General features: G+C 45.0%; 1 protein-coding gene across 5 annotated transcripts in view; it reads right to left on the bottom strand.

Annotated features, from left to right (window-relative positions):
* The window catches only part of Rps6kc1 (ribosomal protein S6 kinase C1), a 250,085-nt gene that overhangs the window by 129,372 nt on the left and 99,177 nt on the right, over positions 1-21,536 (bottom strand). For 4 of the 5 annotated variants that reach the window (XM_029559456.1, XM_029559457.1, XM_008824853.3 and 1 more), the window contains 2 exons: positions 10,832-10,947; positions 1,792-1,884 (listed from right to left, as the gene is read on the bottom strand). In XM_029559456.1, coding sequence (XP_029415316.1) covers positions 1,792-1,884; positions 10,832-10,947 — 209 coding nt within the window. The remainder of the gene's footprint in view (positions 1-1,791; positions 1,885-10,831; positions 10,948-21,536) is intronic. The other variant, XM_008824854.3, reaches the window with a different exon arrangement.

The following is a 21,536-nucleotide window of genomic DNA, read 5'->3' as shown; positions in this document are numbered from 1 at the left end:
AGCAAATACTATAATAAAACAATTAGAGAAATTGTTGTACAGAATCTATGTTTATCTAGGCTATGTGCTTTCTAGACTTTTGAATTATTCAACACTTCTCTTCCAAACTCCAAGTTTCTAAAATGCAAATTTAAGGTGCTCCTCAGTAAAAGAGAAAGAAATTTATCTCTAACAACCCAATTTTAAAAAAAAAATCTACCTATTGGAGGTTTGTAAGCAGGCATTATGTTATGAACTTCAAGATTATTTGCAAAGCTTATTAATTCCAAGATACAGAGTTCCTTCTCTCTACTTAGAAAATGGCCTCTGTAAAACATCAAGCACATTTCCTAGGTTAACAGAGGGGAGGCCTGTGCTCAACTACAGACTAGGGACTCCTCCACTGCCACAGCTCAGTTTGTATAAACCTGCAGGGCTCTTCTCTATCACAGGAACCACAGAGTGGCTTGAAGCTCACAGACAGCAATGAAGGGTCACAGCATCAAGAGAAACAAGTCTAGGCAACCACCCGATTACGGCCTGGCTCTGCCTACTCCCAGAAAATGTTCTTCACAATGAAAGGCCCAAAGGAAAACACAGTCGGGGATATTTCAGACTGAAACAAACACAAAAATCCCTATGACTCAGAATTCTTTATGTACAAACTTCAGTCACACTGATCTAAGAAAACAATCCTTAAAAGAGTAAAACACCAAGAGTTTCACAAAATATGGGACTTAATGTTCTCTTCGGAGGTCTCCAGACTGTGAGCTCCTGTCTGGACTTCCTGAGATACACTGTATCCAGATAAATTTTAACATGGAATCACAAGCATAGTTCAAAACGCAAGAAGCACCATATGAACAAAAACAACACTAAGGTGCTTCAGAAAAGAACCTTACTGGTGAAGAAGTCTAGATTCATTTATATAATAACATTAAACAAGACATTTTCTTTGATGTTAAAATGGAAGAACAAACATATCCAAAATACTCCAACTACCTGACAGGCCTGGTACTGACCAACACGCAGGACAGCTGAGAGGTCACCAAACCTGCACTGCTCAATGGCAGGTATCTGTCATCACAGTACTTTGATTCCAAATTTTAAATTATGAACACACGTGAGCGTGCGAGTGTGTGTGTGTCTATGTATCTGTCTGTCTGTGTGTGTCCGTGTAGCTGTGTGGCCGTGAGGCCATGTGTGTGCAGATGGGTTTAATGTACTGGGAAAAAGAGTTTTTAGAGTGAACCAAGATCAAGGTTTGAGCCCAGCTCTCCTCTGTGTTGGCTAAAACTTCGGGATAAGTTACTCCACATGTTTTTTTTATCATTTTCCCACTAAGATACAAATAATGGGACTGTAGGAAGGACCCTGTAAACCGTTTTATATAAAATGCCTACTATGAGGATGACATACAGTCAGAGTTCAATAGACTCGGGTTATTGGGAATGCCAACTTTCATCTTGACCATTACAGTGGCTACATTAAGTCATGTTTAGCATGACTGCAAGTCTGAGTGTCACAAAGCACATCTTCCTACAACCTCACTTTTAGAAAATAAAACCCCTTACTCGACTGAATGCTAACAAGCATGCACCTTCTCCTTTGCGCAAATATATTTTGCATGACCTTACATGAATTGCTTAGATAAAAGCTTTTCCTCTGCTGCTTTTGTTATTTTAAAGTGCAGATGCATTTGAGTCATTTTCTCCTTTTGTTTCATATCCTTAAGATCCAAAGCTTCAAAGACCGAATGTCAGCATGCAGTCGATTTATGACTGAACTCTTGAAGAGACGCTGAAGAATTACCTTGTCAATCACCCCAAGGACTCTGAAGGCCTTCAGCTCCGCGGCAGGGCTCCTTAGGTTCCAAGGGGGCCTTGAACTTAGTGATCCTGGAGGCTAATGGAAGATATCAAAGATTACACATCAATCAGGGAGGTACTTGAAGGAAGACTGCCCGCTGAAGCAAATGCCAGGCCAAAGGAAACTAAATTTATCATAAATCAGAGAACAGAAAGATAAAAGGAGAAAGTTCCTGTTTGTCTGTAATGGAAAAATCAAAACTCTAAAATAAAGAAAATCAAAAGGAAAGAGCAAGAAAAAAGTAACAAATCATACTATCGAAAACAAAATTTTTAAAAGAAAAGCTAATGAGTGCTACTGTTTCTGGAGCTACCATGAAAATTTCTAACAAATGAGTAAGTGGACCAGGCATCAATGACAGCCTTATGTTTACCCCAGACAGACCCACAATAATTCAGAGGAAGGAAACAACAACAACACAAGTTAACAGACAAGCTTGGAACAAGGGACCACAACACTACAGGACTGTTGTGTGTCTTTATAAAATAAAGTATTTAAATACTTAAATATATACTGTGTTTTAAGAGGAATTGGCAGATCCTTGTTCAACAAGAAAAACCATCAAACAGTGTGGAAAACTTTTTAAACTCTATCATGTAGCCAGTAATTACTAGTGCAGAGGTCAGGGGGGTGATTTACAAGAAAAAGAAAATTTTCTTCAAATATTTGAAGATCTGTGATGTGGAAAACAGTTTATTAACTAAAGAAGATCAGTGAGTATAGAAAAGGCTATGTCACTGCTGCACATAATTAAAACACAGTGTTAACTTCCAATTGTTGGTGGTAGTTTTCCCCGACAGTAAAATAAGCCCTTAGATTAGAAAGGTGGTGAGACGCCTCCATCGGACACCCAGAAGCATTCTGCAATGATTGCTTGCGTTGACACAATGATGCTCAGAGGATGTCAGGAGACACAAAGCCTCCTCACAGGAGTCCAGAGGACTTATCGACAAAAGAATATTAGAATGCAGAGGGGAAGGCAAACCGCTCTGATCCATCACGCACGATGAGGGAATTACTGAGACCCCACTTTGAATGCTTCGTGTCCCTACACAGCCATCATGTCCCGTGGTGGGACAGAGCTCCCACGACAGGAAATTCTTCTTGTGGCTTTCCCAGTCCCTTGCACATAGGACATAACAAACTGCTAGTGTCTGGTTAGCTAGAAGGAGGGAGAGCTGAGATGAGGAGCAGGAAGTGGAGGGAAGCTAGGACAGGGTTGCTGGATGAATTAGGGCATTTATGGCAGGGAAAGCGACCATCTGCAAATTCTTCTAAAGAAAGCAATTCTTAAAGCATCAATGTTTGCATCCTCATCTACAGGTGTAGCAAGGAAGTGCTAATTTCAATTGCATGGGAATTTTTTGTTGGTTTTTGTAGGCAGGGTCTCATGTAATCTAGGTTGGCTTTGAACTTGCTTTGTAGTCAAGTTTGACCTTGGCTAAGAAGTCTTATGGGTGGATGGGAGTGTGTGTATATGTACAGGCAAGTGTAGGCCAGAGGTCAAAGCTGCGCATCTGCTTGGATCATTCTAGTTTTTGAGAGGGCGTCTCTCACTGGAGGTCACAGACTAGCTAGCTGGTTAGCAAGCTCCAGGGATCCTGCTGTCTGTACTTGCCCAGCACTAGGATTACAACTGAGCTGCCCCTACCAGCTCCAATTTTGTGTTTTAGTGGAGATACTTAAACTTGAGAAAGTTTTTTGGCCCCTCGGCCCGTCTGCCCCTGCTTCCTGCCTCCTGCCTCCAGAGTGCTGGGATTAAAGGCATGTGCCACTACATCGGGCTTGAGAAAGTTTTCAAATTTCACTAAATAATAATAATTTTTAAATGATATAATTTCTTGATTTCTTAAGATATGTTTCAACAAATGCTATTGTACTTCATGAGACATTCATAAATGTTATAAAAAACAGATGCACCTCTGCCTCCTTAAAAGCTTAAACTTGGAGCTGGAGAGATGACTCAGCAGTTAAGAGCAGCGGCTGCTCTTCCAGAGAACTCAGGTTCAATTCCCCGCACCCACACGGAACTAACAACCATCTGTAACTCCAGCTCTGGATGGCTCCGATGCCCTTCTGACCTCCACGGGCACTGCATGCCACAGGTGCATTTACATACATGCAGGCAATACACTCATATACATAAAACAAAAATAAACACCCCCACCCCACCCCACCCCACCCCCACATTACTAAGAAAGAGAAAAGGCTGTAATTTTAGCAAAAAGAGGTATCAGGGCAGAGTTACAAAAGTTAGAAAGTATGCCTCAAATGGCATTTAATGCCTTACATCTGTCATTGAAAACATGGCCAATGCCCCAAACACAGCACCCACCTCCCACACTGTCACTGGGTCTTCCAGTTTCCAGAGAAGCACACTGGTTCACTGCCGAGGTTCAACAGCAAAGAAAGCAAACTACGGAAGCCCCAGCAGCCATTGCACACACAACAAGTAAAGCAGCGACCCTACACTTCAGACTCTGAGGGCCCCATGCTGAAGGCCTGGTCCACACAGCATGTTCAGAGGCGATGCCTCTGGAAGGGGACTGGGTGTTGAGGGCTCTGACCTCATGAAAGAATCCATTATGGATTCACAGTTTACAGAGCTACTGGGTGAGGCACTAATACGCTTTTGCAAGTGGCCCCTAAGTGGAGGAGGTGGGTCACCAGGGCTTGCTGTTGAGGAGATGTTCCACCCCGGACTCTGCTTGCCTCCCTGATGCTCCAACACAGGCTCTCTATCACTAGTGAGGCCTCAGCACAGGCCCCAAAACCACAGAGCCAAGTGGGCAGGCTGAAACCTCTGAAACCATGAGCCAAAACTCCTCAGATATTTTGTCAGAGTAGTTAAAAAGCTGGCCAACAGGACAGATTCTCACAAGGCATGAATGGCCTCAGCTCAAGAAGTTCACAGTTCATGCACGATAGGCCAGCACATCAAAGTCTTCTAAAATGGCACGGCTACAGAAAGGCATCACCACTTAGCCTGCGATGAACTGCAGCTTGAAAAAGAGCCATGACTTTAAATGGCACGTGGGAATGAAGTTGGGGAGGGGCAGTGCACCAGATGAAAGGACTCCACTGCTGTGGGGGAAGCATTCAAAATGAAGACAGAGGAAAACCAAATCACAAACTTAGGGACGTCTATAAGCAATCCCCCTGAGAGCTGAGATGGCAAGAGTTCTGTATGGGAATAAGCAACGGGAAGGAAGGGTTGAGGCAGTGACGCTGCTGACGGAGCTGAGCCAGGGAAGACCACGCAAGGTGAGCGCCAAACTGCTCTTTAGTCTTTGAACAGCTATGAAAGCTTAAGATCAGAGAAAGAACAAAGACCATGAAATAAAGTCACCATTTTTAAAATCCTGTATTGATGGGGGAGGGAGAATCAGTTTTCTTTAAGAGCGTGGCCCCTGGTAGGTCAACCACGCTCCAATGGACAGCCCCACACCCAAGAATATTTGGGCAGCACAAACTAGACTTGAGCGAGGCATGGTGGCGCACGCCTTTAGTCCCAGCACTTGGGAGGCAGAGGCAGGTGGATCTCTGTGAGTTCAAGGCCAGCCTGGTCTCCATAGAGAGTTCCAGGACAGCTGGGGCTACAGGGAGATCCTATCTCAAAAAGACAAAAAAAGAAAAAGAGAACAGGAAACTGGGAGGAGGTAGGGAGGTGAGGAGCAGATCGGCCATGAAATAAAGTCACCATTTTTAAAATCCTGTATTGATGGGGGAGGGAGAATCAGTTTTCTTTAAGAGCGTGGCCCCTGGTAGGTCAACCACGCTCCAATGGACAGCCCCACACCCAAGAATATTTGGGCAGCACAAACTAGACTTGAGCGAGGCATGGTGGCGCACGCCTTTAGTCCCAGCACTTGGGAGGCAGAGGCAGGTGGATCTCTGTGAGTTCAAGGCCAGCCTGGTCTCCATAGAGAGTTCCAGGACAGCTGGGGCTACAGGGAGATCCTATCTCAAAAAGACAAAAAAAGAAAAAGAGAACAGGAAACTGGGAGGAGGTAGGGAGGTGAGGAGCAGATCTTTCAGGAGTTGGGGGAGCAAAAGGGAGTGAATCTGACCAAAATACATTGTATGTATATAGGAAATTCTCAAGAAACTAATAAAAATGCTATATTTTAAAATCTTGCATTTCTTAATACTTAGGAAGCATTTAAGTTATTCCTATCCTCAGATGGCAAAAGGAAACAAAAATTCATAGAATTTTCAGAACCAAAAAGCTTTAAAGATCAAATTCAACATGCTTAGGTTCTCTTTTTTCCCAGATGAGAAAACAGAATCAACAAAGGCACACCGTCTACAATGACAAAACTAGCAGAAAAGAGAGAACTAAGTGCAGCCAGGTGTAAAGATACATGCCATGATCCCAGCACTCAGGAGGCTGAGGCAGGAAGAGCACACAAGGTCAAGGGCAGCTGAGGCTACACAGAGAGACAGACAAGACTTACCAGTCTTTACCAGTAACTAGATCTTTTTAAAGAGCCTTTTACTTGTAAATGGCCGATAACAGCAGCCCACTGTTTCAAAGGACAGTGACTTCCTAGGCAACGTGGCTGATTTCCTTGATGGAAAAAGTAAGACTTTTCACATATTGGCTACTTTAGCAGATAGTGTCAAGAGGGAGCAGCTGGCAGGCTGGAGAGTCGGCTCAGTGGTTAGAGCACTGGATGCTCCACAGAGGGCTGAGGTTCAGTTCCCAGCACCCACATGTTGGCTAACAACTGTCCATAACTCCAGTTCTAGAGAATCCAACACCCTCTTCTGACCTCCATGGGCATTGCACACACAGGTGTACTTACATGCATGCAGACAATACACTCATACACAAAAAAAAATAAAATAAAATTTAAATTTTAAGAAACCCGAGAATGAGCCATTGCTATTGAAGGAAATTAAGCGATCAAGAACAAAAGGGGAAAAAAATCTGAATGCCAGTCTCCAAATACTCAGGGGCACAGGGGTCCTAAACTCAACCTCTTGCATGGATTTTCAGCTTTGCAAATACTTCCTAGGCAAACAGCCAGCCCAACACCACTCAAAGCCTCACTTAGCTCTCTGGCACACCTGACATGTAACCAGAGGCCTGTCCCTGAGCTCACGCCCCACCTGACATGTAACCAGAGGCCTGTTCCTGAGCTCATGCCCCACCTGACATGTAACCACAGGCCTGTTCCTGAGCTCACACCTCACCTCACATGTAACCACAGACCTGTTCCTGAGCTCACACCTCACCTCACATGTAACCACAGACCTGTTCCTGAGCTCACACCTCACCTCACATGTAACCACAGACCTGTTCCTGAGCTCACACCTCACCTCACATGTAACCACAGACCTGTTCCTGAGCTCACGCTCCACCTGACATGTAACCATAGGCCTGTTCCTGAGCTCATACCTCACTGCCATCTCTGCCTAGCCCAGTGCTCTGAGGGAAAACAATACTTGATTCTGAATGTTTTCTAAGGGTGCCTGGTGACACACAGCCAATGACACCAGCAAACAAGGCACACAGGAGTGCAGCCAGGCTGTCCTCTCAGATCTTCAAAACCCACGCAATGCTCAGGAAACTGCGTGGCAATGTTCACTCATAGCCTCCCTGTGGCATCAATGAAAGGAGCTTACACTTTGCAAACTACAATCTTTTATGTCCTGTATTTAAATAGTTTATGGCCTCTTTTCAACATTTAATGATCTTGAGTTAAAACTTCTTTAACAAAAATAGCAAAAATGCTATTAGAGCTTTCACAAGAATTTCACAATAGAAAATCCTCTATTAACTAATCTCTAAATCATTCAGAGTCATCTATAATTTTTAAAAAGAGAAGAAACCTGTCTCAGTTAAGATTTCACCTTTACTTCAAACAAAACTTATTTCGCTTTTACCAGGAATCACTACTCAGATTTTCTTGGAGCTTTTCAGTTATGAAATCACCAAGAAAAGATGGGAAAGTCCTCTGTTTCTTTTGTGCCTTTTTTTGAATAGGATATTAATGTGAATGATGGTAAAGTACGGGCAGAAGGAGCCACAGCCGGGACAGTGTGGAAGAGGCCAGCCTAAGAAATATAAAAGCCAGTGAGGTTCCAGCATAACCTCCACCAGCTGGACCAGAGAGAAACGTCCACCAGGCCTCTCTCCGTGCTGGCTGAACTCGGACTCAGAGATGGATGAAGTTGAGGAAGAACGGGTTCACTAAGCGCATCCTGAGAAAATAACCACTCCTGCTCCTGACCAGCAAGGGGACGGGCTTCACAGGGAGACACAGGGATGAAAACACTGCAGACTAAAAGAAAGATACCGTACTCTCCATGTCCTTCCTCTCTCTCTCTGTCCTCTTCCTCCTCCCCCCGCCCCAGCATTCTTGCTTTAAAAATAAACAGATACATAAATCCAACCATGTATCAGCCCAGAATCAGTAGCACCCCCTTTACACTTCTGGCCCGATTTCCCATTATTCCACACAGCTCTTGCCAGTCCCTCTAGCTGTTTCCTCGGCTACAGAGTTGTGTGTTCTATTGTTCTATAAGGTTTGCAAGAAGAGAGACTGTGTGCTGTGGTGCTCTGTACTATTCCTGTGTGCATCATGTTTGATGCTGTACAGCAAGTCTTACCAGACGCTTAATGAAGTGTACAATTTAATACAATCAGCTTTCCCCCTTAGATCCCACCTTTATTATCATTAGAAGTTATGCTTAAAGTAATTAAGAGTCTTACTGATCTCATCGTTCTGTTCTCCAAACCAAAAACTAAACTGGAGGCCTCATACACCTACCTACCACTCCAAGTATGTTATATGCATGTGCGAAAATACTATAAACCACCGGGCGTAGTGGCACATGCCTTTAATCCCAGCACTTGGGAGGCAGAGGCAGAATTCACTCTCTGTGAGTTCAAGGCCAACCTGGTCTACATAGTAAGTTCCAGGCCAGCTGAGGCTACAGAGAGATCCTATCTCAAAAAAAGACTCATGTTGAAGACTGGCTAAGATGGCTCAGGGGGTAAGGCACTTGCCTCCAAGCCTGACAACCTAAGTTCAATCCCAGGGACCTGTGGGAAGAGAACCTACTCCCAATAGCTGTCTTCTGACCTCTATGTGTGTGCTGTGGCATATCACTCACACACAAACACACACACACACACACAGGGTAAATAAATAAATGTAATCTTGTTGAATCTTTCATGGTTTCAAGTGGCAGAATCTGATGTGTCCAAACCTACCTACCTCTTAGATCACCAAAGGAAATAAACTAAACACTTTCTCCCATCTCCAGAAAAACTATATCTGGTTGAGTATGGTGGCATAAGCTTTCGATCCCAGCATTCAGGAGGCAGAGACAGTTGGATCTCTGTGAGAAGGAGGCCAGCCTGGTCTACATAGCAAGTTCCAGGCCACCTGGGGCTATAGGGAGACCCTGTCTCAGAAATAAACACACACAACAAAAAAGGACTAGAGAGATGACTCAGCAGTTAAAAGTACGTACTGCTCTTCCAGAGGACCCAAACTCAACTCCCAGCACCCATGTTAGGTGGCTCACAACCATCTGTAAGTCCAGCACCTAGGAGATCTAATACTCTGGCATCTGCAGACAACTGCACTCACATGTACATGCCCACACACAGACACACACGTATACACATAATTAAATAAAAATAAAACATTTTAAAAAGAAAAACTCCATCATAAAAACTTTAAAACCATACGGAAAAGCTTTCAGAAATTTGCCAAATCCATGCAGACATGACATAAAAGCAGTAAACTACAATGTCTCCAAAGCTGTGGGCCTTGTCGAGAGCTGAGGTAGTCCCAAATAACCTAAAACATCACTGCTAGAATTCTGTCTTTTCAGCTCCAGGTAACTTACAGTAAATCCTCACAGGACTTACACATAAAATGGTTTTAACAAAAACTTATAAAACTGTATGGGAACTATACAAGAATTCTAACTTTGAGAACTTGGGTTCAGACAGATGCCACAATACAAACCAGCATTCTGCAGATGTGAGATGAAGGGCACAGCACGTGTAATAGCTTAATCTTCGCTGGGAACCAGACTCGGAATCACTGACAAGACAAACATCTGGCCGTGTCTGTGAGGACGTTTCCAGAACGGTTTAACTGAAGAAGTGTGCTGGATAGCTTCAGTGTCAACTTGACACACCTGGGTTGAGGGAGCCTCGATTGGGGAATTGCCTCCATAGAACTGGCCTGTGGCCATGTCCATGGGGCACCTTCTTGATTGTTGAGTGATGTGGGAGGGCCCAGCCCACTGTGGGTGGTGCCATCCCTGGGCAGGTGGACCTGTGTTGCATAAGAAAGCAGGCTGAGCAGGGGCCAGGGGAGCAAGCCAGTAAGCAGCGTTCCTCCATGGCCTGTGCTCCAGCTCCTGCCTCCAGGTTCCTGTCCTGAGCTCCTACCTTGGGCTCCCGGATGAACTGTGACCTGAGAGATGTAAGCCAAATAAACCCTTTCCTCCCTGAGTTGGAAGTGGTCAGTGTTTTGTCACAGCCATGGAGGTCAAACTAGGACAGGAGGGAAGACCCACCCTGACTGTGGGCAGGACCACACCATGGGCCGAGTCCAGGCTGAGGAAAAAGGGGAAAGGGAGAGAGCCGGGGCCTCATGCCTTCATCCCTCTGCTTCCAGATCCACTGAGATCCGAGCACGTAGGGAGCTGCTCCCTCTAGGCCATCCCCTGACGGACTGGAGATGGAGAGCCCTAAGCAGGAAGCCGAAGAAAACCATGTCCCATGTTTGCCCACAGCCATGAGAGAAGTACTGCAGTGGGGCAGGTGGAGGGTGGGAAAAGAAGAAAACGAGCTGCACTTCATTACCCTTTTGTGGAGCGCTACAATACTTTTCTTTCAAATAATAACTTAAGAAAATTATAGAAAAACTTTAAAAAGTTCTAATTGTAAATAAACCTGAGCGTTAGCAAAGAAAAACAGAGAAAATATTGGAGAGACTGGGCAGCATACCTGAGGCCCATCGTCGAGCTGAGGCTCCCTGTGCAGGCTGGAGACGCTTTCGGCGCGCATCAGGTACTCCGCGGTCCTCCTCTTCACCGCCTCACGGCGCGTGGGGCTGGACTCTCCTAAAGGGACAAAGCGGAAGCCAGGCCTTGTCAAAGACACACCAGCATTTTTAGCTCAATCTAAAAATTCGTTTCTTTCTGCCCAACTCACCGCTTCGTTGCATCCCTAACCGTGAAGAGATGCTCAGAACTGGAAAAGATTTCAACAAAGTCTAAACCTTATCCCCTAAGAGATTCATTTACCCAAATTCTGACATGCTGCCATTTGAATATGTATTGAAAATGGACATGTCTTGGGAAGAGCCAAATACGTGAAATGAGGTGTGCATAGTTCTGAAGGCCCAGGCAGAATTCGGGTGTCCAACTCAAAACTGAGCGCAAACGTGGACAATAAGCACACGACAGGAATTGATGAGCTGCGGGCAGAAGTCCAACCACACTGCACAAAACTGGGGTAATTCCTATCCACACTTGAGTGTCATAAGCTTTATGATTACTTTATTAGCAACAAACTGCCACTCATCTTATAGGAAGGTGGGAACATGGCTGAAATCCTGATGATACAAACTGTGTAAGTCATTTAATTAATCTGAGCCTTGGCTTCCCTAAACAGTCTCCCAAAACCCTCAAGACCTCAAAACAGCTTCTAGAATATGGAAGGCTCTCCTCTCCAGAATGGGATGTATGTGTGATTGACTAAGAAGCACAATTCATTTAAAGAAAGGGTTCTGCTAGAGCTGGACCTAATGGCCCCCACAGGACCATGTGTTGAATGCTCCGCCCCTCCTGGAAGGTGGTAGGGACTTTAACACAGCAGGGAAAGATCTTCGGATCTTGGGACATGTCTCCAAAGGGGTTATGGGACCAGGCCCTCCCTTCCTCTCCTTTTTTGCTGGTCAGTAGCTGAGCAGCTTTGCCCCCACACCCCCACCACACATGCCTTTACCACAGCCCAAAATAAGGGGGCTAATCAATCATGGGCCACAGCCTTCAGAACTGTGAGACAAAATAAATACTGTCTCTTTAAAAGTTGGTTATCTCAGTCAACAGTTCTAAAGATCTGACCACAGATGCCAGGACTGAAAGTCAAAAAGTATGGAAACCAGTACATTGTATGATCACTCTCTAATACCCTATGCCATTCAGGACTTGTTTTTATCACAGCACTTAACAGAGGCACTGCTGCTATAACTCACTCTGTACATCTGCATCACAGAGCAGACGTGCCCTGAAGCAGGCTGGATAACAGCTCTGAGTAGGCTGGGTAACAGCCCTCTAGCAGGCTGGGAAACAGTTCGGCTCTGGATTTCACTACTCATGTGGCCTATGATAAGTCATCTCATCTCAACACCCTGAACCTCTGTCTCATCCCATAAAATGAAAACATATACCTCTAATGACTGTGGAGTGAAAAGGTTCTACAGCGGGGCATGATGGCACACACCTGTAATCCCAGCACTTGGAAGGCTGAGACAGGAGGATCACAAATTGGAGACCAGCCTGGGCTACACAGCATGGCCCTGTCTCAAAAGTAAACCAATGAAATGTTCCTAACAGCAAGTCAATCATGTAGGAAGTAATCATGCTAAAGCTTTTCATGCTTGGTTTTTGTCTCAAAACTCGGTCCTACAGGATGATGCTCCCTGGAAAGCCGAGCTGCAGAGAAATGAATTGTAGTAAAGGAGGTGCTCCTCCTCAAAAACACTGGTGGAAACCTCTGCTTATCCATCTGGAGCAGCACCTAGGCTTGCTGTATCCTTCTCTGTCCCAGCACCAGCCACGTGGTCTGAAGGAGAGCTGCTCTCTGCTTAAGAGCTCCATCCTTTCTAGCCATGGAAACCTAGAGAGCCAAGCATGGGCTTCCCTATCCCAGACAAGACCAATCATAGAACCCTGCTGTCCTGGCCCCAGGTATAGAAGGGAAGGACTGGCAGAATACAAGACTACTACATCTTTCTGGTTCCTAACACTGTAAAGAAGAGAACGGGAACTGCCTGTTCCTGTCAAGACAAAGACACCAACCTCAAAGAAAAGACTAGAGGGGTGAGAGACAGAGAGAGACAGAGAGAGAGACAGACAGAGAGAACCCTGAGTTTCACTGAGGGTCCTGATCTCAGGTCCCTCTAAATCCATGCCCTTCTTCACCTAACGTATTTCAAATATGGAGCTTGACCACACAAACCAAGAAATCCTAAATGAAAAGAGACCTTGGGGGGGCCTGGAGAGATGGTTCAGCAGTTAAGAACACTGGTTATTCTTGCAGAAGACCTGGGTTCAAATCCCAGCACCCACAAGGCAGCTAACAACTGCCCATAACTCCAGTTCCAGGGGATCCAACAGCCTCTCCTGTCCTCCGGGGGCATTGCACGACACAGGTGCACTTATCTACATGCAGGCAACACATGTATACACATAAAAAATTATAAATAAAATATTAAAAAACAGAAAAGAGACCTTAGAGGAACCTGCAGTGAGTTGAGACTGCGACTCTGTGGCGTAACTTTCGCTCCTATTTCACCTGCTCTGTCTCTCTCTCCTTTGAGTAAAAACACAGAAACCTCGCCCTGCCAGGTGAGCCCTGCGTTGGTGTGAATGGAAATGTCTCCCACAGGCTCCAAGTGTTTGGACATTTTGTCCCCAGATGGTGGCACTGTTTGGGGAGGTTTTAGAAGGTGTGGCCATCCTGGAGGAAGCACATCACTGGGGTGGGCTTAGAGAGTTCTTAAGCCTTGCCTGATCTCAAGTAGCCTGTGTGATGGTGTGAGAGCTTAGCTTCTGCTGCTCCTCCTCCAACCACCTCCAGTCATGACGCCTCCCCGCCATGACGGACTGTAATTCCCCTGGAACAGTAAGCTCAAATAGACTCTTCCTTCTTCAAATTGCTTGGGTCAGTGCTTCTATTACAGAAAAGTGACTAATACAATCCCCATTGCTTTTTTAATTGTGAAATAACCTATACTTATTGACTCTCCAGCTCCTGAAACCCTAATTAAAATGCCAGGCTGCTTATGTCTTTAATTTTACTCATTTTCCAAATCCAAGGTTTTAGGACAAGTTTTCAACTCAGGATGAAAACCAGGTATAAATTATACATGAAAATCTCCTAAATGGGCTGGGGACAGAGGTCAATAAGGTACTTGTAAGCATGAGGACCTGAGCTCAGATCCTGGCATCCATGTAAAAAAAATTTTGTGTCGTGTCAATCTGTAACCCCAGTGCTGCAGGAAGGGATCCCTGGAGCCAAGTGGTGCAGCTGAATCAAGAAGCTTGGGGTTCAATGAGAAACCCTGTTTCAAAAGACAAGGAGGTAAGTAAAGGAAGACACCAGACACTGACCTCAGGTGCACACACATGTGCACCTGTACACAAGTCACCACACATCTACACACACACAAAGAAAATTACCTAGATAACTACAGCGCGCTTTAGGGACAGAGTATGCGCATAGATAATGCTACCCCTTTCTAAGCTTTACAGCTGTGGCCTTGGTCACTGTTCTGAGCTGTGAAGTCACTCTTCAGTTTCAGGTGATGCCTAGCAAGCTCGCACCCTAACCTCCCTGCATCAGTTTTGGTTCACCTTGGGCTCAGCTACATTAGAAACTTGGAACTCTCATCTTTACCTCGGTGTGTTAAAGTTTTCAATAAAGCTTCAAGCTTTGCTCTACTCAAAAAAGTAAACTTGTCTCACACAGTACCTTGAGATTCACAAACACGAAGTTATGGAACAAGCAGTTGTGTCCACAATCGTAGTTTGTTATTAAGTCACTATTTTTAAAAACTTTTGGCTTTCCCACCACTGTCTAGGCAGTCTCCATAGTAACAAAAGCAGGAACCTGAGGGGCAGCTCTGGGATGAACTCGTGCTGAGGATGTGGCCACATCCGCGGACACCACAACCTGGACAGAAGCCCTAGAGGCCTTAAATTGCAAGCTTACACACACAGGGCCCAGCATTCCCATGAGCCCCTTCAAGGGCCACAGCAGCTGGGACCACAGCGGCCAAAGATGAAAACAGGCCCTTGCAGAGAGACCTTCTGCTGGATGTCTACAGGAGTGAACTTTCCAGAAAGCAAGGAAGTTACAAATTTCCAGAACAATTCTAACCCATCAATTTATTCACAAAAATGCAGCTTTAAACAAATCCAACCTCCTTGTCTCCTACGGTTCATGTTTAAAAAGGCTGAGCCAGGCATGGTGGCTCAGACCCATAAGTTCAGCGCGTGGAAGGTGGGAGGCAGAGGATCAGGAGTTCAAGGTCAGCCTGAGCTAAAAAACCTGTCAAAAAAAATGCAAATAATAAAAATGTATCTGCTTGCACACACACACACAAAGTGAGCCCATAATGACTATTATCTAACTATAACTATTTAGAATCTTCTTTGAGTCTCATGTTAAATCACATGGCTACAGTTGCCTCAACAACACAGACACTTAATGGCGTTCCAAAGTGGACTCACAGTTTATAGTCTACCTAAAGTTAAACTAATAATTTCAGTGTGAGTTTCTTTACATTTCTGTTAATCACCTAGAAAGAGCAGGAATTTCCATTGGGCTTTGGCATTCAAAAGACAAAAACTGGGGCTGGAGAGATGGCTCAGCAGTTAGGAGCACTGGCTGCTCTTACAGAGGACTGAGTTTCAATTCCCAGCACCTTAATGGTGGCTAATGGCTGTCCATAACTCCAGTTCCAGGGAATACGATGTCTTCTTCCAACTTCTGCAGGATTTGCACAGCATGGGTGCACTTACACACATGCAGGTGATGCACTCATACGCATAAAATAAAAATAATAAATAAAATACTAAAAATAAAGCAAAAGAAACTTTAGGTAGTTCCCACTCTGATGGTGTAAACCAATGTAATAAACTCCCTCTTACAATCACATAGGCATCCTGTTGGTTCTAGAGGGCTTCTGGACAACCCTGACAAATACGATCACCTTCTTTTCGACAAGGTCTGGCATCTCATAAAAGATGTTTCTGTGGCGTGCAACAGCCTTACTTCACCTTCTCCACTTGGGATTTGAGAAAAAGGAAGGCACAGGTGAGTAGATATAAAAGAAAAAAGGTGTCAGTGAAGTTTCTAGAAAAGCTGGGCTACCTGTCTTGCATTTCTCTGGACACCAACTCTGAGTTCAGTCACTTAGTAGCAATTTACAGAAGACGTGTTCTTTATATCCTTGACCACAGGAACTCTTAACTTAGCCATCTCTAAGAAGTTACCACCACTGCTCACATTCTACTTATTACAAAGGTATGTCTTCTCATTTTTAATTAAGAAAAATAAAACTCAGGGATGTGAAATGTTTCAGTTACAAAGTTAATGTAAGAGCCTAAACCTAAGCCAGGTCTGTTATGACTTGGACATGAAGTGTACCCCAAAAAGGCTCATGTGTTGAAGCTTATCCTCAGCTGGTGGTCCAGTCACTAAGGGATATGACTCCTAACGGCTCTGACTTCATGTATGGCTCCATGGATGGATTCATAATGTGATAGCACTATTGGAAAGTGGCAGAGACTTTCAGAAGTGGGGCCTGGTTGGAGAAAGAAGGTCCCTGAGCTTGTGTTCCCAAAGACTCTTGCCTTGTTCCAGACCCCTCTGTCTCACTTTCTGCTCCTGGCTGACTTGAAGTGAGCACCTACTGCCACATCCTCCCTTGTGACACTACTCTTCCTGCCTCAGGCCCAAAGCAACAGATCCAACTTTGGACTGCAACTCCTAAAACCAGGAGCCAAAATGCATCTTTCTCCATTAAAATTGTTCCTGACAGTTGGCACAGCCAAAAAAAGAAAAAAGAAAAAAAGAAAAAGTTAAAAGGTCTTTAACTAAACTCCAAGGTACCTGCCTTCACACTAAGGTACCTTTAAATATAAAGGACACTGCATTTAACCATGCATATGCCTGGAATCCCATCACTCAATAGGGTGAGGCAGGAGACTGAGTCTGAGGCCAGCCTGGGCTACACAGTAATTTTGGTCACTGGGTTACTCAGCAAGACTCTTGTCTCAAAAAAACAGGAACTGAATTTGAATTTGTCTATCCTGTTTGCATAGGACAAGAAAAATACAAAGCACAGGACAAGCACAGGTAAGTGTGGCAAAAGATGAAGAATAAACACATTAGAATGTGGGAAAGGAGGCTGGAGAGACAGCTCAGCGGTTAGGAGCACTGGCTGCTCTTGCAGAGGACCTGGGCTCAATTCCCAGCACCCACAAGGTGGCTAACAACTGTCTTTAACTCCAGTTCCAAGGGATCAGATGCCCTCTTCGGGCCTCTGTAGGCACTGCATACATGGGTGCACTTAAACATACTTGCAGGTAAAACACGTATACAAATAAAATAAAAATAAATTTTTAAAAAATTTTAAAGAACTTGAGAAAGGCATCTTTCAGACCACAGCGCAGGGTGCAGGCAGAGGAAACACAGATGACAGACACAGGAAAACGCAAGCTCACAGGCACACATCCCACTACAAAGGAAACAGAAGAGTCCAGTTGCATTATTGGATGCCAAAATCCCTGCATTTTGATGTGTCCTGAGAGCATCAATGTGGGAAAAATTACTCTTTCTGGGGTAGAAAACTCGTCTTTCTCATGTACTTGTTACCCAAGGATTTATCTGGAAAGCAGTCTTTTCTCACTGACCGGCCAAAGAACAAAGAACTTCTTTAAACTCATGGAACACATAAAAATCCGTTTCCCAACCTGGAACAAACATGGCTCTTCCATTTCTGCTCCTGTATCTTAGGGACTAAATCAGATGCAGCATTCCTCCTCTGTGTTCAGCAAAAGAAAGCGCCAGACGAGAAATGGTCAACCCAACTCTCCAAAGACGGCAAATCTGCGCACCTACTTCCTGGGAAATTTCAAGAGACTTTCAGGACATTTTAGCCAGATTTTCACCACATGCACAGAACTTAATCCCCACGCAAGACCCTCCTGGGCGCATCCTACATTTTGATCCCTCCTCCTCTGCTCCACAGTTACATCCCCCTGGCCCCAGGCAACAGCCTCGTGCTTTGCTGGGCTTTATCACATTAGAAAGAATATCAAACCGCTTTGTGCGGGCTGCAGCGAGTTTTGTTTCTGGTTTCTTCTTTCCTTTTTCTTTTTTCCTTCCTTAATGACTTCAGACATATAAAATCACGCTCCTGTTTGCAATGGCCTTGGCGCTGTTGGTCTTCTAAGTGCTGATTTGCTATATTTAATGGTGTTTTGTTCTTTTCAGGCATAGCCTGCCATTTCTGCCTTATGCTAAGTGTTCTGAAAACAAAAGGCAACCTTGAGAGAAAGAATAATTTATGGATCTGCCTGTCAACGGAAGCCATCCTCTCTTAGTACTGGATGTATAGCAGGAACTAAGAATCTATTTGTATTTGGCCAACTCCATATTAATGTTTCTTTCTAAAACCAATTGTTAGGTGATCCCCAATAATTCAAAAGTTGGCAGGAACAGTGAACACAGAAGTCCTGCCGCTGCTCCGGCTCGGGCGCCTCCTCTGGGACGGCATCCATCCCTGCTATCGGTTTTCTACTCTCCTGCTTGAGGAAAGCAACCCCATCAGACTGTCCCAGGGTGACAAGCCAACACACCCCCTCTAGAGTCAGATTTCCTTCTGCTCCATAACCTTCCCGTATTTTTATTTTGTTTTGGCTTTTTTCTCAATTTTCAAAGCGAGTACCCAAAAGACTATCATTTTCTTCTTTCAAGGCAGCATTGCTGAGCCAATCTGAATGACAACAACCTTTGGGTTTGGTTTAGTTTGGTTTTTGAAACAGAGTCTTGTAGACCACGCTGGCCTCCAACTCGCTGGCCTCCAACTCACTGGCCTCCAACCTGCTCTGCAGCCAAGGAAGACCTTGAACTCCTGGTCCTCCTCCCTGTTAGCACTACAACTGTGCAGCTCCACATCCAGCTGCTGGTTTCCGTTTTGTTTTGCTGACACAGTCTTGCTGTGTAACTCAGGCTGACTTCAGCCTTCTGGGTGCTAAGTTGTAGGCACGTGCCCCACAGCTCTTTTTTGGTGGTGGTGCCTTGTCTGTTAAGTGGTTTCAGTGATGAAGACTGAACGGGGCCTTGAGCATGCCACACGCATGCCATGCAAGTGCCTACCGCTGAGCTACGCCCCACCTTTCATAATAAAGTCTTGCCAAAAGACTAATAACAATAGTCCCCTAAATGTCTAATTTTTTATGTTCTAAAGTCAAATGGCTTTTAAAGGATCAAAAGAAATGCGGGGGGGAGCATTAAAAAGAGCTAATAAGCCAGGTATGGTAGCACACACCTTTAACTTTAAACACTAGGGAGGTGCAGGCAGGCAAATCTCTGTGAGTTACAAATCAACCTGGTTCACAACGAATTCCAGAGAGACCCTGCCCCCCCAGCACCCCCCCAAAAAACCCAGAGCTGACAGCATGTGGCACAAACCTCCTTGGTAGCACTCAGGTGGCCAAGGCAGGAAGGTTAGCGATATGAAGACAGCTTTATCTACATAGGGAGAGCTTACAGAAAGGAAAAGGGAAAGGGGGAGGGGGACAGAGGGAGAGGCCATACTGAAAGAGAAGAAAATAGCCAAAACTAAAGAACTCAGCTGGTAAAGGCACTTGCTTCCAAGTCTGATGACTAAAGTTCAGTCTCTGAGATTCACATGGTAGAAGCAGAAAACCAACTCCCCACAAGTCGTCCTATGACCTCCACATGCACAGATACACACACACTAAAATAACTGTAAAAAATGTTGTGCCTTATGAGATGGGCTAAAACTACAGAAAAATTTAGAGATGAAATTCCATAAATTCATAATTGCCTTTCTAGCAAAGACAGAAGGTCCTCGGCTTCCAGAAAGACTGCTCTCTCCTTCACCGGCTACGTGGGGCACCTAAGAAAAGTGGCAATCTATGAAGGAGCGAGGTCCAGTCACTGTTATCTTAGTGTAGCGTTAATTCACATCATCTTTCCTTTGTTCTATTTTTTTGTTGCTGTTTTCTCCTTTTTGGTTTTTTTGGTGGATGTCTGTTGTTGTTCTTGCTCGCTTTTGTTTGTTTTGTGACTTGGTCTCACTATGTAACCCGGGCCAACCTGGAACTTACTATGTAACTGGACCTCCAACTCAGAGACCTGCCTGCCTCTGTGCTGGTGTTCAAGAGTGCACCCCCATGTCTGGCTATTTCTCCTCTGAAATCTAGCACAGTGATCAGTGGAATAACTGATTATGAGCACTTTAACATGTGCAACTCTAGAAACTTCACAGTCTCCATTAACACATCTCTCTCAAAAAGTTTCTTAAATACATTTATCTGTTTCCTGTATGCATGCACAGTGCATATGTGGAGGTCAGAGGTCAACTTGCAGGGATCAGGTTTTTCCTGCCAGCATGAGTCCTGGGCACTGAACTCAGGTCGTCAAGCTTGGAGGCAAGATCTCTGACCTGCTTGGCCATCTTGCTGGCCCTAAACTTATTAAGAAGGAAACTGACTTAGTATACATCAGAGGTAGGGCAGACTGGTTCAGCGTCCTGTGGCCCACTTCAACATGAAGATATGATCTCCACATCTCAACAACTCAAAGCTGTCAGGCTACAGTTTTAGATACCATATTACGCTTACAGTCACTTGTAAGAAAACGAAAAATCCTTCTCCTAGCTATTCATTTTCTTTATGAAGGAAACCACTGGGGTGAAAAGCTCTCTTGTCATTTACTCCTGCCCCCGCAGCCTTCAGCATAGACACCTGGGACTGCGTCAGCCAGGTTCCAGGCACACTTACCTCAGTGCTGCCTCAGAACATTACATAGAAGAACGTTCAATAAAATTTCCTTAACTGGGTAAGTAAATTAATTACTTTCTAGAGTATTACCAGGTATGATTAACACCACAGTAGCCCCCGCCCCCATCCACAGGGATTAGGTTTAAGATGTCCAATGGACATCCAAAATCTCAGAAAATCAAAACTACTCATCACTGCCTTGAGATGGGTCTGACAGCCAAAGCATCCCCTAAATGACTGACTTCAGGTAGCATGATACACACATACTAGACAAAAGAACGCCTGCAGTCCAGGGGAGAGGACAGAACCATGCTCCAGATCAAGACCCAGGGTGTGCACAATTTAAAACTGTTAATTTTTACTTTCATACACAACTACAACCATAGAAAGTGAAAGCAAGGAGAGAGGGCACCGCACCCTGACTGAGAGAGGGACACCGCGCCCTGACTGACAGAGGCGCACCGCACCCTGACAGAGAGGCACCGCACCCTGACTGACAGAGGGGTACTGTACCCTGACAGAGGGGCACCGCGCCCTGACTGACAGAGGGGCACCGCACCCTGACTGACAGAGGGGTACTGCACCCTGACAGAGGGGCACCGCGCCCTGACTGACAGAGGGGCACCGCACCCTGACTGACAGAGGGGTACTGCACCCTGACAGTCAGCCAGGGTGCCCATTACCCTTTTCTGTATCTTAGTGTCTTCTCCTAACAAAAAGCATGGCAGGAAGGTGTGTATAATTACTGTCTTCATTATCCATGCGGCTGAGTACATACAAAAGAACAGAGAGGAGCACAGCCCTAAGTGCCATGATTGGGCTAAAGAGAAAAACTACATTTTGACAAAATTTTGGAAAAAAAAATTGTCAAAACTAAACACAAG

The sequence above is a fragment of the Nannospalax galili genome, unplaced genomic scaffold, assembly GCF_000622305.1.
Source record: "Nannospalax galili isolate Female #2095 unplaced genomic scaffold, S.galili_v1.0 scaffold648, whole genome shotgun sequence".
NCBI classification, from domain to species: Eukaryota; Metazoa; Chordata; class Mammalia; order Rodentia; family Spalacidae; genus Nannospalax; species Nannospalax galili.
The sequence above is the reverse complement of the archived record's forward strand: the minus strand, read 5'-3'. Positions and strand labels throughout refer to the sequence as shown.